The following is a 15,852-nucleotide window of genomic DNA, read 5'->3' on the forward strand; positions in this document are numbered from 1 at the left end:
CTCTTTCTTCTTCACAAAAGGGAGAGGAAATGCTACTCAGATGTGTTTAAATTTGTGCTGCAGCTTGTAACACACATCAGCTCTTTTGTATCACCTCATGTAACCCTGTGTTACAGACCTTAAATCTGCTGCTACCCCCTCAGCACCAAAACGTTTGGGACAACTTAAAACACAGAAAACCTGACTGCCAGGGAATGACTCAATGACAGCATCAGCATCTCATACTGATTGTTAAAAAGGCCCTAAAGTTTTATTCTAGAATACTATAACAGCTTCTTCCTCCCAAGCTGATGCTAGCAATATTTTTATCACTTGATAGGAAGGTGGTAACTTCAGTGTCAAGAGCTGACATATCAAATTGTTCTAAAGTAAGTGATTTTACCTTGTTTAATTTGTCCTTGGACTGTAGGACTTGCAGGTGGAGGGGATGCCTTCACTCTTGACATCTCAGGAGTGCCTGGCTTAGGTGACCTAAACACAAAACATACATGAAGAGGGAAAAGGGGAAGGATAGAGAAATAAGGAAAAAAAAAAAGAAAATATACTATTTGCTAAACAAATTAAACGCTGTAAGGAAGCCAGGAGAAGCTCAAGTGAGTACATGCCATACCTGGTGGGAGCTTTCTTCATGTGGTCTCCAATAAAGGTAGCATTGGTCATACTCATCAGTGTGTTGGCCAGAGAGATGACTGACAGGAGGTGCTGAGTGGTGACAGCACGTGACACACCATATGTCCCCTTCCCCAGCCCCTCTGTAATGGACATTTTCCTTCCCAACTCCTCACTCTCACACTCTGGCTTGCCTACAGGCTGGTTATAGCCAGGAAGCATCAGAGACATGTGGCCTCCTCTGGACAGGAGGCCAAAGGACACCGAACAGTGGGGCTTAAGCATCCCCAGACGTTCAAGGCAAAGCTCATCTAGACCAGAATTCAGGCCCCAGGCATGCAGACAGGACATAAAAAGCTTTGCTGTGTCCATGGTTAGATTGTATTCTAACAAAGTTAATGGCTTAGATTTGCTAGAGCGATATTCTGGGTCACCATCTTCTCTCCTCTGTCTCATCAGCTCCTCATCCTCGTCGTCATCATCGAGGAGATGCTCTTTTATGTTCTCTTTGATGGTTTCCTTGACCTGCTGGAAAATGACAGCTGCTCGTTTCCCTCCCAGAAAGGAGCCTCCTTTGTCAGGCCCACCAGAAGCTTTCTGTACATTCTCTGGAGAAATGACAGCTGTGTTGGGTCTGGAGGCCTCCTCTGTCAGCAGCTGAATGATCAGGGCTTCTACGTCGAAGAAGAGCACGTGTACATCTGGATCTGCCAGGTTAGTCTTTATAGCCTGAACCACCAGGGAGTGGTGGGAATATTTAGGTAAATTCCCCTGAGGAAAAGAAAAAGAAATTCATTGTACTATTCCTTAACACATTCCACACAGTTAGTTCATGAATTAAGGAAGCAGAATTTTGCCTGCTTCCAGTGAACACCCACAGGTATGGCACAGAACTGGAAAAACTCAAGTGCAATTATTGGTTTGCTTCCTGCACTCACTACTTCAGAGGATGACTCTGAACAAATACACCAATATTTCACGTTATTCCAATCACTGATTTTGTAATGAGCCAACCAACCAGACACCAAAAAGCACACACACACAGAGGGCAATATTCAAACTCTATCAAAAGACTCCCCCAACAATGAAATGCAGACCTGGAAAAATCTTCAATACCATCTGCTATTCCACTAGAATCAAAAATTAATTTTTAATTTCTGTCTTTCCTCGAATGAAAATTCACTTTGCTTATGTAACAATTAAGGCACTGTCAGAAGGAAAATCCACATCTGGCCACAAGGATGAGGGAAGAAAAATGACAGAGTGAGCATCCTCCTCCCTCCCTGCTCTTCCAGCTTCTGAAGGAAGGAGCTGCAGCCTGGATGAGCTCACACACAGCCAGGGCACAATGCACCCAGTGCTACAGCAAAGAGCCACAGTCTGCTCCTTCTGCTGTGCTCAGCTCTGGGAATGAATAAATTATGCTTAATATGTAAAATGAGAGAAGCAAATACTGGATAATTGAAACCAGAATAAAAAATAATTAAATGTCAATAAATAATAGCTGCTAATTATGTTCTGCCGTGCACCAATTTATTCACGTTTTCCTTATTTATTAGAAAAGCCTAGATATTGGCTCAGAAGGTAAGGTGGGTAATGTTATGAAATGGTCTCTGGTAGCAGATACAATGGTAAAATTAAAAGCAACAATAAACCCAAAATATTTTAGTTATTAATGACTGAGCTCTTGCACAGGACACATTTTGCTGTGCAAATGTGAGCATGGACATCTGCAGAGCAGGTCCCTGTGCCAGGTGGGCAGCCAGGCTGGGAGCAGGAGGAGCAGCAGCACCCTGGGCTGGGCAGAGGGGGTGTCTGCAGAGCCATGTCCCTGGGATGCTGAGGAATGCTCCCTGGAACAGCCACATCTCCTTCCTGAACTGGAGGGAAGGGAAGGGAAGAGCCATGGGCTGCAAGGAGATGGGATAAGGGAGCAGGACTCTGCTGCTCTCTCCTGGCCACAGCTCAGACTGACAGAGCCACAGCCGAAGGCAAGCAGGGACAGACACACTGCAGCACTCACACTGGCATCTGGGGACTGAGGAGGGGTCACTATTTAGTTATTCATTTATTAAAAGCCTTAAGCTTCAGCAAAAAAAGCCACTGCTGCTGAGAGCACAAACCAGAACAAAGGTAAAGGTGTTTTTAAAGTGGAACTCTCCAGACCACCACCTGCACTGCCAGCTGCACAGTGATGCTGAAAGAAGCCTGACAGCAAGTGAACTCCTAGGACTGACCCAAGGCCAGGTTTGGGGCTTTCTGTTCCAGTTTCAGAGAGCCTTGGATAAGAGCCCTGCAGCTGAAAGCCACAACAACGAAGGCTTCCCTTATTTATCTGATTATTTACAGAAATAACCTTTCCAGCTTTGCCACTGCCCCCTCCCTGACCTTGTCAGAGGCCTCAGAAGCCAGCAGGTTGGTGGCAAGAGTCTGGAGTTTCTGGTGTGCCACGTTCTTGAGGGCAGCCAGGCTGCGGCGGGTCATGGCCTGCTTCAGGTTGATGGCAGGGTGGCTGAGTGCCTCCACGGCAGCAGGGACAGCCTCGTCACAGGCATTCAGGATCTCCACTGCTGTGATCCCCATCACACACCTGTCCAGGACACCTGCACAGAGATCCAAAAAGCAGGAGGTTAGGCAGAAACAGCACGGAACGCCCGGGATATCCCAAGAGTGACAAGGAGGGAAAATGATCCCCCTGTAAAACTTCCCCTGGGGTAACAGCTCTTCACAGAGCTGATATTCTGGATGGAATTCCCCTACATTTCCATGGAGATGAAGTGGGTAGGGAGAAACCACACCAACAAAAATCAAGACAATAAAACCCCCCCAGGTAAGTCTGTACTGCCCAGAGGCTGCAGTTGCTTCACGTTTCTTAGTGGCAGGCTGTTCCCAGTTATTTTGGATTCTCTCTCCTCCCCCATTACCTGCACAGATTTAAGTTTTCCACTATGGATCCAATGGCCCTCCTTGCTTCCTACAGCTTCAGGGAAAAACAATTCTCATCTAGCTTTTACAATAAGCTGAAAATAATACTTAGACATGATGGCAGGTTTGTGGGCTTTCCTTGAGAAAATAAAGGAGTCAGAAGGCAACTACATGTTGCCTGGATTTTCATCTATTTTTTCCTCACTTTCTACTCCCATAAAATTTCCTACAACAGAGCAGGTTTCATTGCATGCCTTGTTGCCCATTATTCTAAAGTTCATTTTTAGTTTCTCCTAAACTAAGGTTAGACCCTTTTAAAGAAAAAAAAAAAACCCAAACAACCCACAAACAGCCACCAACCAATATGAAAAAGAACCACACCTTTTTTTCACCCTGCAGATAAGGAAACTGTTGCAGGATCAAGGTGCTGCACTCCTACACCAAGCTTTCAAGAGATTTGCTGAAGCAGCATGGTCACTGATAAACCAAGAGGCCACTACATCTGCAGCCAGTGTGGGGTCTCTACAGATAACCAGGAGAACATTTCAGGGGGCTAAACTTCTCCAAAACTGCACAAGTTATTTCCAAATGCTAAATTATGTATTTCACAATATTATATAAACAGACAGATGTTGAGAATATGACTAGTGCTAAACTCCCAAATATAAATGTGGGGAAAAAATGTTGTCTTTGAGACAAAACCTTCACAGAACTTTAACCAAATATATGTGCACATTTAAAGCATTTGCTGAACCAGTATCACTGAACTTAACCTTACCAGTGTCTGTCTGCCAGACGTAGACAGAGCCATCTGAACACCCTACCACCAGGTAGTCATCAGAAGGTCTCCACTTTATCACCTGGACAGGGAAGAGGTGCCGAGATGCCAGCATGATGCATTTTTTCTCCCGCAGGCTCAGAAGCCCCACTGAGTGGTCACTGGCAACAGAGCAAACACAGTGCTGGACTCTTGCCTGAGACAAAAAGAAAAGAAAAGAAATCCTAATCATAATGCAGACAATTTAATAATCTCTTCCTCAAAACCCAGGCAGATCAGTCCATGGCTAAACTCCCTGAGGTCACTAGAAGGAGTATTCAGCTTGCAGAAATTTTCTTGAGTCCAACCTCCTGCACATCCTAATGAACAGACAGCTCCTAGAACCTGCTTTGTTGAGCAAAGAAAAACAGTGGTTTTCAAGTAAATCAATGGCATTTTGCTCATTAAATTCCACCTCCTCATCCAGGATACAAAAGGCACAGTTGCCATTAAAACCTGCAGGCTCAGGGGGAATCACCTGCCCATTGCTCACAGGGAAATCCTGTCCCACTCTTAATCCTGTGCAACGTAAGATGCCAACCCCTTCCTTAGCTAGCTAGGATTTAATATCCATTTTTACCATTATTTTTAATCCTTTATGACTTCTAATCCTAAAAAAAAAAGAACAAAAAAATCATGTGCACACCCTCCAGAAGGATTAGAGGAGCTGGATCACTTATGGGAAGCACGAGAGAGGTTATCAGAAGTATTAGGTAAAACTTACACTACAGTTTTCTGGTGGAACTAGAAGCTGTGTAATTTCTCCACTATGTACAGAGAAGATATGTTTCATCTCTCCAGAAAATATATCCCATATGATGACTGAGAAATCCACACCACCTGAGATCAGATACCTTTGGTCATACCGAGCAGAGACCTGGTGAGGGTACAGTAAAGATGTGATTTTGTTTCGGTGGCCTCGCAGGGTGCGGTGAGGTGGCCAGCCTGGGAAAGGGGGAAGGGAGGAGAGGGGACAGGCAACACAGGAAACAAAGGAAACAGAGAGAGAGAGAGGGAGAAGAAACGGAGTAGAACAGTTAGACATAGAAAACACTGCCCTTCCCTGAAAACCAAACCAAAACCAACCAGCCAAACCCAAAAAAGGCCCCAGACATACAGGAATTTTTGGCAGTTTTTATATAAAATTAGCCATGTATTTTTGTTCAAATGTTCATCATTTTCTATTGGGCAGGGACTGAGCTATTGCTGTGCAATCTCACTTTAATATAATTCAGCTGTCTTAAACACCAGACTCCTCTCCCCCTAAAAAAACCCAGAAAATTTAGAAGGCCAAAAAGATGGGAAAAAAGAAAAAAAATTATTCCTGTCCCCAAACAGAAATTCACCCAACTATAAAGGCAAAAGGCCCAGCAGCAGGAAAATTGGGTGATCTTCCTCTGGCCTGGCCACGAGGCTGGCTGGCAAGGCTGCAGCATTGGGCCTTTGGTGCTTGTGCAGAACAGGTTATTAACAGGAAATGCCAAGTGGGAAAGGAAAATAACCTTTGTGACCCAGGAGTAAGAATGGCAAGGCTTCTGTTACCCGAGTTAACTGGCTAGAATAAGGATGATTTAACTATTAAAAAGATGCTAAGAAATGCTGTCTTTTAGATGGGTAATGTCACTAAATGGGCCCAGGAAATTAAATACCAGAATCAAGTATTCTGTGCACCACCTGCAGGCTGAGTGGAACTTTTTTTTTTTTGCTTTGTGATGATGCTTTCCACACACTTATTTATTAATATTGATCAGCTTCAAGGCAACACAAGTTCATATTAAGAAAGAAAACAAATCACTTTGTATAAAGCTCTATAAAGTGAATCAGTTATACAGAGGAAATGGCACAACAAACAGCCTTGTACAGACCTGAAAAAGTCAGACCTCCACTCACAGAAAAATATTTACACATCTTTTTCATTTATCAGCATTTGTAAATACCAAAAACCCCAAATGTTTGTTCTGCAACTCCACAGCAAAAATATCAAAAATAACATTACCTGGAAACAAAATACACACCACCAGCCACTCAGCTAACAACACAATAAACCAGGAGGAACTGTGCTGGAGATGTTCCTGCCCCAGGCAGCTCTCCCTGGGCACACAGTCCAATTGCCCAGGGATGTCCCAGCAGCCAAGTCAAGAGGCACCACAGTGATGCAAGATGCCCACGGGTCACTCGTTATTTGGGTTCCTCATTCCATGCCAGAACCTCAGAACTGTTAAGAAGGTGGTTCTGTGATTTCTGACCGTAAAATGACTTAAGGGTGAAGCTTAAATGACTCTGAGGGTGCAGCTACCTCCCTGGGAAGGCCACCTCAGGCATTACCTCTCCTCAGGGTGTGCTCCCCCTGGAGCAGCTGGACAATGGCAGTCTGGGTGGCTGGCACGATGACGATGCTGCCATCCTCCCGGCCACAGACCAGGCGCCCGTGGGCAGGGATGTACACGCTGGCTGTCACCCGCAGGGGCTCCTCCAGGTTTGGGAGCAAGCTCAGCTGGTCTATGATCCCAGCAGGACGAGGGCTAAGCTTATCAAAAGCTTCCTGGAGGGATAATGAAGTTGTTGTCTGCAGTCCTGTTTAAAAAAAAAAAAAAAAAAAGAAGAAAAAATAAACCAAACCAAAAGGGTGAGGTGGCAGGAGGCTTTCAGAAAACAATGGAAAACAGGAATGCTTTTCTGAGGAGACCCTCAAGTTCATACATGCTCTCACCACCCTCTGAACCAAGTGAAAGGTACATGCAGGAAATTAACTGCCTGCCAAGGTGAGTGAGGCTTACAGCAACACAGATACTGCAAGAACTGATGTGTAGGATATAAGGCACAAGAAGCTGCACTGGCAGACAGCAAAGACCACAGCTAGCATTTGAAAAAAAACCCAAACACACACAAAGCAGCAGTTAAACATAACACCTAAAGAAGACTCAAAGTAAATTAAGATCCTGATCGTATATGAAAAAGATGAAACTCCCATAACTTGTCCAAGAGGCTAACAGAACCCCACACAGCCTGCTGGAGTTGCAGGAAAAGCAGCAGTGCTTTCCCAGAATCAAAACACACCACAACAAATAGAGATGTCCATGAAAAGCCTTGGCAACAGGACTGTTAATTAGCTATACCTTTGGCACCATCATCTTGTTCAAGAGTCTCAGGCACACTCCAAATACACAGCCTCCCTGAAGAGTCTCCCTGGATTAACAGTTTATAGGGAAACTCCCTCTGCCCACAGAAGAATCGAGTAACTGGAGGACATAACAGCAGCTGTTAAAGACAAATCAACAAGTTCAGAACACATGCAAACCAGGTAATAACCTCAGCATTTACTTTCCCCACCTAGCCCACTGTGCCTTGTAAAAGCAAGACAAAAAGTAGGCACTTTATGCTTTCATCATTCTTATGGGAGAAAGAATAAATACAGCAATAAAATCCAAAGGAACTGTGCTTGACTACAGAACAAGTCACAGCTTTAGGAGAGAGGAAAAAGTATTTTTACATGTATTTACAAATACACAAATATGTTAGAACTGTCTGTATTCTAAAACTGTTCACATGGCAACTGCAACTGTGAGCTGAAGGTTACTGCTTGGGAAGGAACATGGTTCACAACAGGAACAGAGTTTCAGTGTTGATTGACAAAGGAAAAAAACCAGATACATCCATGGCTCAATGTCCAAATGGGGAAAACAGGTTAAATGGCCAAGATAAAAAAAGGATTCTTATAATCATCTCGTAGTAACAGCTTTTGTAAATCAGCTACTTACATAGTACAGGTGTGAGCACTGGCTCTGCCATACAGCAGTCCCAGATGTATTAGTTTATTAGTAGATACAGTTCACAGGAAACCAGAAAAATTTAATATAGCTCAGAGAGCACTTTGAACTATATGAAACTATGAAAGTGCATTGAAAGGATTCAAAGCTGTGAGTCTAAAAGCTCTTGCTCACTGACTGCCTCATCATCATGCACATCACAACCTGTAATTCCCCAGACCCTGATGAATGATAAACTGTTAGTACAGAGGAACTGAAGCTTCACTTGACCAGAGACTAACCTCTGCATTCATCTGAAAGCAACAGGAACCAAACCAAAGAGCAGGGAAATTGTCTGTTAGCCTACTGCCTAGCACAGGGAGGAATCCTAAAGCTCTGCTTTGAAAGAGAAGAGCTGGTCATGTTTCAACCTCTGAAGCAGAAATGCAGGTTTCTTATCAAAAGAAATGGAGTCCATATAGGAAGCCCCAAAGAAATGTTTTTACCTGTTTATCTGCTCTGTCCAACACACTGTACAATAAGGGTGGGATTAGGTTTTCCACTGCTTTCCCCACATCCCTGCGGAAGGAATCACTGGCTGGTAGACAGCTGGGACAACAACAAGGAGACAGGAATAAGGTTCCTGGTATTACTAGGGAGGGATTACTACATCACTAGCTAACTAAATACCAAGCAAAACCAGCCCCCAGGCCCTTAATCATTGCATTTTTCAGCTGTTAGCATCACCATTTATATTCTACTCCATATAACACAACTCTTATTTCTTCCTTATTTGGACCCATTTAAGGAAATATTTAAATTACATTTATGACATTAGTTTTACAGTAAAATGCACCTCTTCTCATTACACAGCTCCAGCAGGAAGTGAAAAAGATTTAGTGTCATGTCAGCAAACAGTGAAGCAATCTCAGCTGAGCCAACCTGAATTACTGAGTGCTGCTTCACCACGGTGCATTTAGGGAACACACACTAAAATATTCCCATGGAATGGCAGTTTCTGCAATAGCCAAACAGTTTTGTAACAAAGTCAAAGCCAAAGGCACCCATTTTCCTTGCTCATGTTTTGATATCAGAAAAAAAAAAAAGAGTTTTTCACTGTTGACTACCTGGCTGGTAATTTATATATGAAACTTTGTCCATCTTCTGTCCACAAAACCACTTTATCAGCTGCCACAAAGCTGCCACCAGTCCAGGTCTGATCATTTTCACTCGGGACTGAACACAAGAGGGAATAATCTCCAGCATCAAAAACCTGAAATGAAACAGAAAACTCCAGTTACAGATCAAAATGCCCAGACAGCAGGTAGTTTCAGGTTCCATCCAGCCAGACAGAAAGGACTTGGAGCATGTCAGGATAACCGTGGTGCTGGGAGGGTGCTCAGGGGACCTTACCCGCCAGTACTTGGAGCACACAACCAGCAGGGACTGCTGGGTGAATGTGCAGAAGGAAATGCTCTGACAGTTCTGACAATAAATGGGTTTGGACTCCTTTTCAAACACTGGTGCTGTGTCCTAAAAAACAAACAGACAAACAAAACCATTAAGTGCATTTGATTTCAAGTTATAAAGCTGAAATTAAAGAGAGACTTATTTTCTTCTGGAAGAAGGGTACCTTCAAAAGGCACTCCTTGATCTTTTTAAAAAACAGGTTTTATTTTGATACTCCTGTGGGTCTCTCATATCTCAAATACCAACTTTTAGAGTCAAGCCTGCAGCCTCTGTCACAAGTACAAGAAAACTGCGCTGTGCAGAAAAGCAGAACTGAAGCAGCAGTAAGTAAGAAGTTGGCCTGTAGAGGCAGACAAAAAGGGGGTCCAGAGGAGGTCATAACTTTTATTTACACAGCCCTCATCAGGAGCAAGTACTGACCAGGATGGCAGCAGAGCCAGAGAGCTGAGCTGCTCAGCACCACTCAGTAACACAGCACTGCCAAGGCCACCAAATGGCACAAATAATTAAAAAACAAAAAAAGTGGAGATAATCCTATGCTTATTTTTGAAACAAGTTCCCCGAGTCAAACAGGAGAAAGATTAAGAGTTCTCCTGGTAACCTGAAGAATCAGTAAAGCCAAATGAAGTGAGTTGATTTTCTATGAGTTGACTTTTAAATGGAAAAAAATTCCCAGTGTCAGGAGGTAGCTGGAAGCCCAGGGAAGAGCAGCAATAGGAGCTCTCCCTCCATCAAAGCAGGAAATGTCATTACTGAGAAGCCTTTGTTTACCTGCATTCGACTGACTTCAGAGGTTATTATCCATACTTTCAGGATGCCAGTCACTGAAACTGCTACAACAGTGTCCTCTGGGGAGAAACAAACATCAGGCTGATAAGTACAAGGATGCCTTCACTTTGTTGCACACTTGTGCATATCCGAGTACACAAATATCCTGAGTGCCTCCACGTAAAGTTTATCAAAACATCCCTGAAGTGTTTGCTGCAAAATCAAGTGTTTATTTGCAAAGTGGTGTTCCAGAGGCACGTGTGCACAGACAAGAGTCCCTGGTTTGTGTTTACAGCCTCCTTCCCATCTCTGTTAATTAACACCAGGGCTCAAATTCAGCAGGGGGAAGGGAAGGCACAGTTGTTTCTGCCCTTTCTGTCTGATCCTGTGGGCTGTCCCTTCATTGAGCTGCAGCTCAGGTGTTTGGGGACAGCAACTGAGCTCTCCCACCCCAGGACTTTGGGAGGACTCATTCTGCTACTGCTGCCAGCCTTGACACAAGGTACAAGCCTCCTCTTTTGTCAGGATATTCTTCCTTACTTTTTCCCAAACCTCTGCAGAATTACACAAGAGGAACACCTGAAGCAGACAGCCCTGCTCCTCAGCTGCCAGAATTTAACCCCCAGGGAATGCAGACAAGGTAGCAGAGAACTGCCCAGACATGTGGACAGGGGTGACTTCAAGTCACAGCCTGCTCACACACCTCTGCTCTGAGCAGCCTGGCAGCACCTTCACAGGACCCCTGCTCTCCAGGCTGCAGGTTTTTAGTCCTATTGGCTACTTTTAACAGCACATTCCTTAAACACTTTTCCTACACCTATAGCTTTGAAAAAAATGTTCCAACAGCACTTTCTATAATGCTACTAATCACAAGAAATATTCATGGGATGTATGTACCCAGTTAAAAATGACCACACAGCTTGCTCATCATAGCCAGAGCCAAACTATCATTTAATAGAACAGTACCAGAGACAATACTGCATTAAACTAGGCTCTTCTTCAGGCACAGGAACAACTATGTGTAACTTGCTTTCCAGAAAGCCTGCTGGCTGTTGCCAGAGATCACAAGAGGTAACATTCTAATTCATTTAGTGAAAAAGTTGAAATAGTGTTTCTTATGCAGGGAGGCAAAGCCATAACAAAAGCCACCACAATAATTACCTTGTGTTCTGTTGGATCGGATGATGGCCATGGAGCTGATCCAGTCAGGAGATATCTTTGATAATAAAGAATAAAGAACCTCAAGGCTGGTAGCATCCACAACAAGAATTTCTGGATAATGTCCATGGCACAGGAGCCTCCCTTCACGCTGAGTCCCAACTGCAAACTGATAGAACTGGATGGACATTAACAAAAACACATCAGTTATACTCTAGATGAGACATTTTGATCACAACTCTGATTTCATGAATACATTCTAATGCCTACTAAAATTTAAGATCAAAAATTACTATTCTGCCACCTCAGCCTCCCCTGCAAAGAGCATCCTCACACTCCCACCTCCTCCAAAAATGCCCTCCTTTCCCTCCTTTGTTTCCAGCCTCTCCCCTGAATTCTGATACATTTTTCCCACAGCTGAAGCACAGAATGTATTTCCAGCTCTGGGGCATTGGGTGATACATCACAAACCATGAGATACTTTGGTAGGCACATGATGTCATTATGAAGTCTGAAAAGAACCCAACCAGCCTTGCTTGGGTAGCATCTCTGGTGTTATCCATACAGAACAGGAGCTCTGGAACACAGAGAAGGTACTGACCTGTATGCCAGTGTGTGTGCAGGCTAGCTTAGTGAACTCTATGCACCTCCCATCATTCACGTCCCACAGACACATCTCCCTAAGACATAAAAGGCAGATTAAAATCGTTTGTGAGTTGTGAATAACAAAACCAGTTGGTCTCAGAGCTTTGACCTGTAATTTATCAAACTGTCTATCCTTGCAACAAATTAACCTGGAATCTGGGTAGGCTAAAAGGAGAGCATATAAAGTACATTTTATTTAAAGGTTAGAGCTGACTTTTTTTTTTTCCTTTAAGTCACCTGAGTGCCATCCCCATTAATGTCTAATGAAAGCTCAGGAGAAATCCCTTCCACTTCCCAAACAGTTGCTCTGATCAATAAATAAAACCTCTTCAAAAATAAAATGCATTTCCAGTATTTTTATCTTAGGGATAAAACCCACACACTGCAACAGAAAGACAGAAACCGTATGACAGGTTTCCAAGTTTTAAAACTTGTATTAGGGACCCTTTGCTGGCAAGAAGCTGTGCTGCAGCTCCAGCTGATCCTGGGGGAAGGGGAGCAAAGGGATCCAAAGGGAGCTGCTGCCAAGTGGATGGGCACCCACAGGAGAGAGAAGGTGACAGCAAGCAGAGGGGTGGCTGCCCCCTGTCCTGCCCAGGGGACAGGAACAGCTCACACCTGATTTCTCAGGCCACTCACCCACTCTCTGAAGCACTGACTATGTACTGCTTGTCACTGGAAGCAGAGGCCTTGGATAAACAGGTCACTGAGGCTGTGTGGCCAAACAGCAGGGCTCTGGGGTTGACCTAGAGTCAGGGAAATAAAGTGTGAAGTGAAAAAAGCATGGGTACTATTGCTTAACCAGAGTATACACGTCCCAGCTTTCCATCTTGGGTATTACTTAAACATATAATGTATTAATACATAAACACACATGTAATTAGCACAGCAGCAGGTATATAATCTTGAGAACGTTTGCCCAGATTGCTGCTATGGTGCCTGAAAAAGGAGTTTATACCTAACCCCGCATGCAAATCTGTGAAAAGATGCATTTTGCAAACTCATGCTGGCAATGGTTTTAAACTATAGGCTGAATTGGGCCAAACTTGAACAAAAAAATTGTGTTTTATTGAAACAATAGCTCCCCTATTCCAGTACAACTCACAACTCTCTATGTTCATAAGTTTATATAAAGCCCATAAAAGATAAAAAAACCTGCCCTCTATTTGTCCTATTGAGAAAGAAGTAGTCACTTTCCCCCTTCTTTCTTTTTAAATATGCCAGATATAAACATGATTTATGGGGGTAACTCAAAGACAATGAGATATTTAGGTACTCTGTATAGACTTGCAGAGTTTATAAAGCATGCAGAGTTCTTTGCAACATATTATTGTCTTTCTATTGTATTCTGGAATTTAAAACTCTCTGTTCCAAGGCAAACTAGGAGATGATGTTTAAAACAGACATTTGTCCATTTCAACTCCAGGGCAAGCACTGGGATGAAACAACGAATCCCCAACCTTCAGCTTTGCTGCTGCCTTTTTCTCTTTCCCTTTTCATGGGGGGGGGAAAAAATGAATAAAATAATAACCTTAAAAAGTTCTCTGTGTGCAGTCTCTCTGGGATCTGTTTTCACAAAACACTACTGAGCAGCTGAACTTGAAAGCAACCCCCAGTTCTGGGCAGCTCCAGAGCAGGGGAAATCATCACTTCATAAAAATGACTGCAGGAGCCACGACAGAATTCAAGAGCTAAAAACCTCCCTGTCTAATCCGAAATAATCCATCGTGGGAAGCAGGTGGTATTAATCCAGGGCTCAGGAGAGGGAGGAGGAGAGGACAAGGCAGCGGGAAGGAGACAGAACCGGAGACCAGAGTGGGAACGGGAAGGCGGGAGCGTGAAATCCCACAGACAGCAAGGATCCATGGTTTAACAGGAGGGCAATCCCAAGGAGACAGCCTCCAGCCTTACCTCCAGGTCTGGGGAGAGGTCCCAGAGACATATCTGCCCGTCGTGACAGCCGGTGACCACCACGGAGGTGTCATCCATCAGCAGGAGGGTGGAGATGCAGTGGGTGGGGGCCCTGCGGCCCCACAGGACGATGGGCAGCACCAGGCTGTTCCCGGCCATGCTGCTCTCACACCTGGGGTGCAGGGGAGAAAACAGAGCACAGATCAGCACCTCGCACACCTCTGCACTGCCCATCCCCTCAGCCTGGCAGAAACCTCCCCTGCCAGCCCAACAAGGGCTTCCCAGACACGCTGAACAGAGGAAAAAGTCACTGCAGATGGCATTCTCCAGATAAAACCCAGGGCACCCCTCACCTGGGAAGGAGAGCAACCTCTGGCACTACTGTCACCCCATAATTTCTATCCCCTGCCCATTTTGCAGAGGTAAAGCAGCCTTTCCTACATGTATAAATAGTCACCAAATACCATTTCCCATGCACATGGATACTTTTGCCAAAATCACTCATTTTACGATCATTTTGAAATAATAAATGTGTTCAGGCCCAGAGGTGCAGCAGCTATGGTGTGCCCAGTTGTAGTACAGCTCCATCTGCAAATGCAACAACTTCAGTGAATAAAAGGCTCTGGAGCTTCCTACAGATGACTTTGGAAACCCCCTCTCCTGTCAGCACAGTGCTGACACAGCTTTTTCAGGTGGACATTTGTGTTGGAATATGCAGTGTCCTGCATAGGCAAAATCAGAATTAGAGGTAGAGAAAACTCTCAAGGTTAACACCATTCCTTAACTCCTCATCTTATGCTGATGGTTTGTACTGCTCCCCACACCCAGCTACAGAGGGCACCTAACCATCCAGAAGCAGATCAGAAAGAGAAGCAGCAGAATGCAGGATTATTCCCTGCCTGAAGGGAGGTGTGATCCCCAGGCCCTGCCATCAGAACATGATTCTGGCCAGCACCCAGCAAGGCAGAGACACAACAACATCTTCACTGTGCCTGGGATAAGGGATTGACACAAATCCCAGGAGAAAGCCAACCTGCTCCTGGTGGCTGGGAGCCAGGGGCAGAGAAGGGCGTTTGAATCATAACTTCAGAGAGAAGGAAAAACATCAGCAAGTGAAGTTGTAATAATAAAAAACAGTTCAGAGGATTAGCACAAGAGTTAAACGCCAAAACAATCCTCTGTTTTTGTTAGCAACATCCTGAGCTCGCCAGGCACTTCACTGGTTTTATGAGTTGGATCCTTGCCTGGGAGGTTGCTGCTCATGGGCACTGCTGGGCACCACGAAGTCCAGGAGCAGGAAAAGGGAACTGGAAATACCAGAATTCCTTTTGCTTTCCAGGTAACCCACTGGGCTTAGGACTGCTCTGGCTGTACTTTTGGGGTACATTCTGCAGCTCATAAATACAAATGCAGGAATTTAAAAGTTTTTACTTCAACAGCACCAAGGAGTTTGTATAAACCATCCAGAGGTGCATCCCAGCTCTTGGGACTGCACAGAAACAACTGAGAAATGGTACATGAAAGCACCAAGCAGAGAAGTTATGTCACCTGGGACTGACATTTCCTATCCATTTCCTACTCTGCATTCCAGTGCTGCTGTAGGAGTCACTGCTGTGCTGTGGTGTTATAGACAGCTATTGCTGGGAGCATTTGTGATAAATGAGTGAGCAAAATGGTTGTGCTAAATAAATTAATGCTCCCTAACTTCTGTGTTGTAGCGTTTTACATTCTGAACTTGTCACAGCTCAAAGCAGAGCAGAATTTCTGATTTAGAGGAGTATGAGTGCACCAAACACAGGCAGG

At 44.4% G+C, this 15,852-nt stretch overlaps 1 protein-coding gene across 2 annotated transcripts in view; it reads right to left on the reverse strand.

The window, feature by feature from the left end:
* Positions 1–15,852, reverse strand: part of WDR7 (WD repeat domain 7) — an 82,996-nt gene that overhangs the window by 60,410 nt on the left and 6,734 nt on the right. Inside the window, exons 2-16 of one of the 2 annotated variants that reach the window (XM_030466683.1) lie at positions 14,050–14,221; positions 12,778–12,884; positions 12,095–12,173; positions 11,497–11,671; positions 10,339–10,415; positions 9,511–9,630; positions 9,225–9,370; positions 8,604–8,706; positions 7,468–7,609; positions 6,677–6,925; positions 5,076–5,296; positions 4,313–4,508; positions 2,998–3,212; positions 611–1,380; positions 383–471 (exon numbers count right to left, since the gene is read on the reverse strand). In XM_030466683.1, the coding sequence (XP_030322543.1) occupies positions 383–471; positions 611–1,380; positions 2,998–3,212; positions 4,313–4,508; positions 5,076–5,296; positions 6,677–6,925; positions 7,468–7,609; positions 8,604–8,706; positions 9,225–9,370; positions 9,511–9,630; positions 10,339–10,415; positions 11,497–11,671; positions 12,095–12,173; positions 12,778–12,884; positions 14,050–14,208 (2,848 nt within the window). In that variant the 5' untranslated portion in view covers positions 14,209–14,221. Of the gene's footprint in view, positions 1–382; positions 472–610; positions 1,381–2,997; positions 3,213–4,312; positions 4,509–5,075; positions 5,297–6,676; positions 6,926–7,467; positions 7,610–8,603; positions 8,707–9,224; positions 9,371–9,510; positions 9,631–10,338; positions 10,416–11,496; positions 11,672–12,094; positions 12,174–12,777; positions 12,885–14,049; positions 14,222–15,852 lie in introns of those variants that run through there. The other variant, XM_030466684.1, reaches the window with a different exon arrangement.

Source organism: Calypte anna, chromosome Z (assembly GCF_003957555.1).
Source record: "Calypte anna isolate BGI_N300 chromosome Z, bCalAnn1_v1.p, whole genome shotgun sequence".
Lineage (NCBI taxonomy): Eukaryota > Metazoa > Chordata > Aves > Apodiformes > Trochilidae > Calypte > Calypte anna.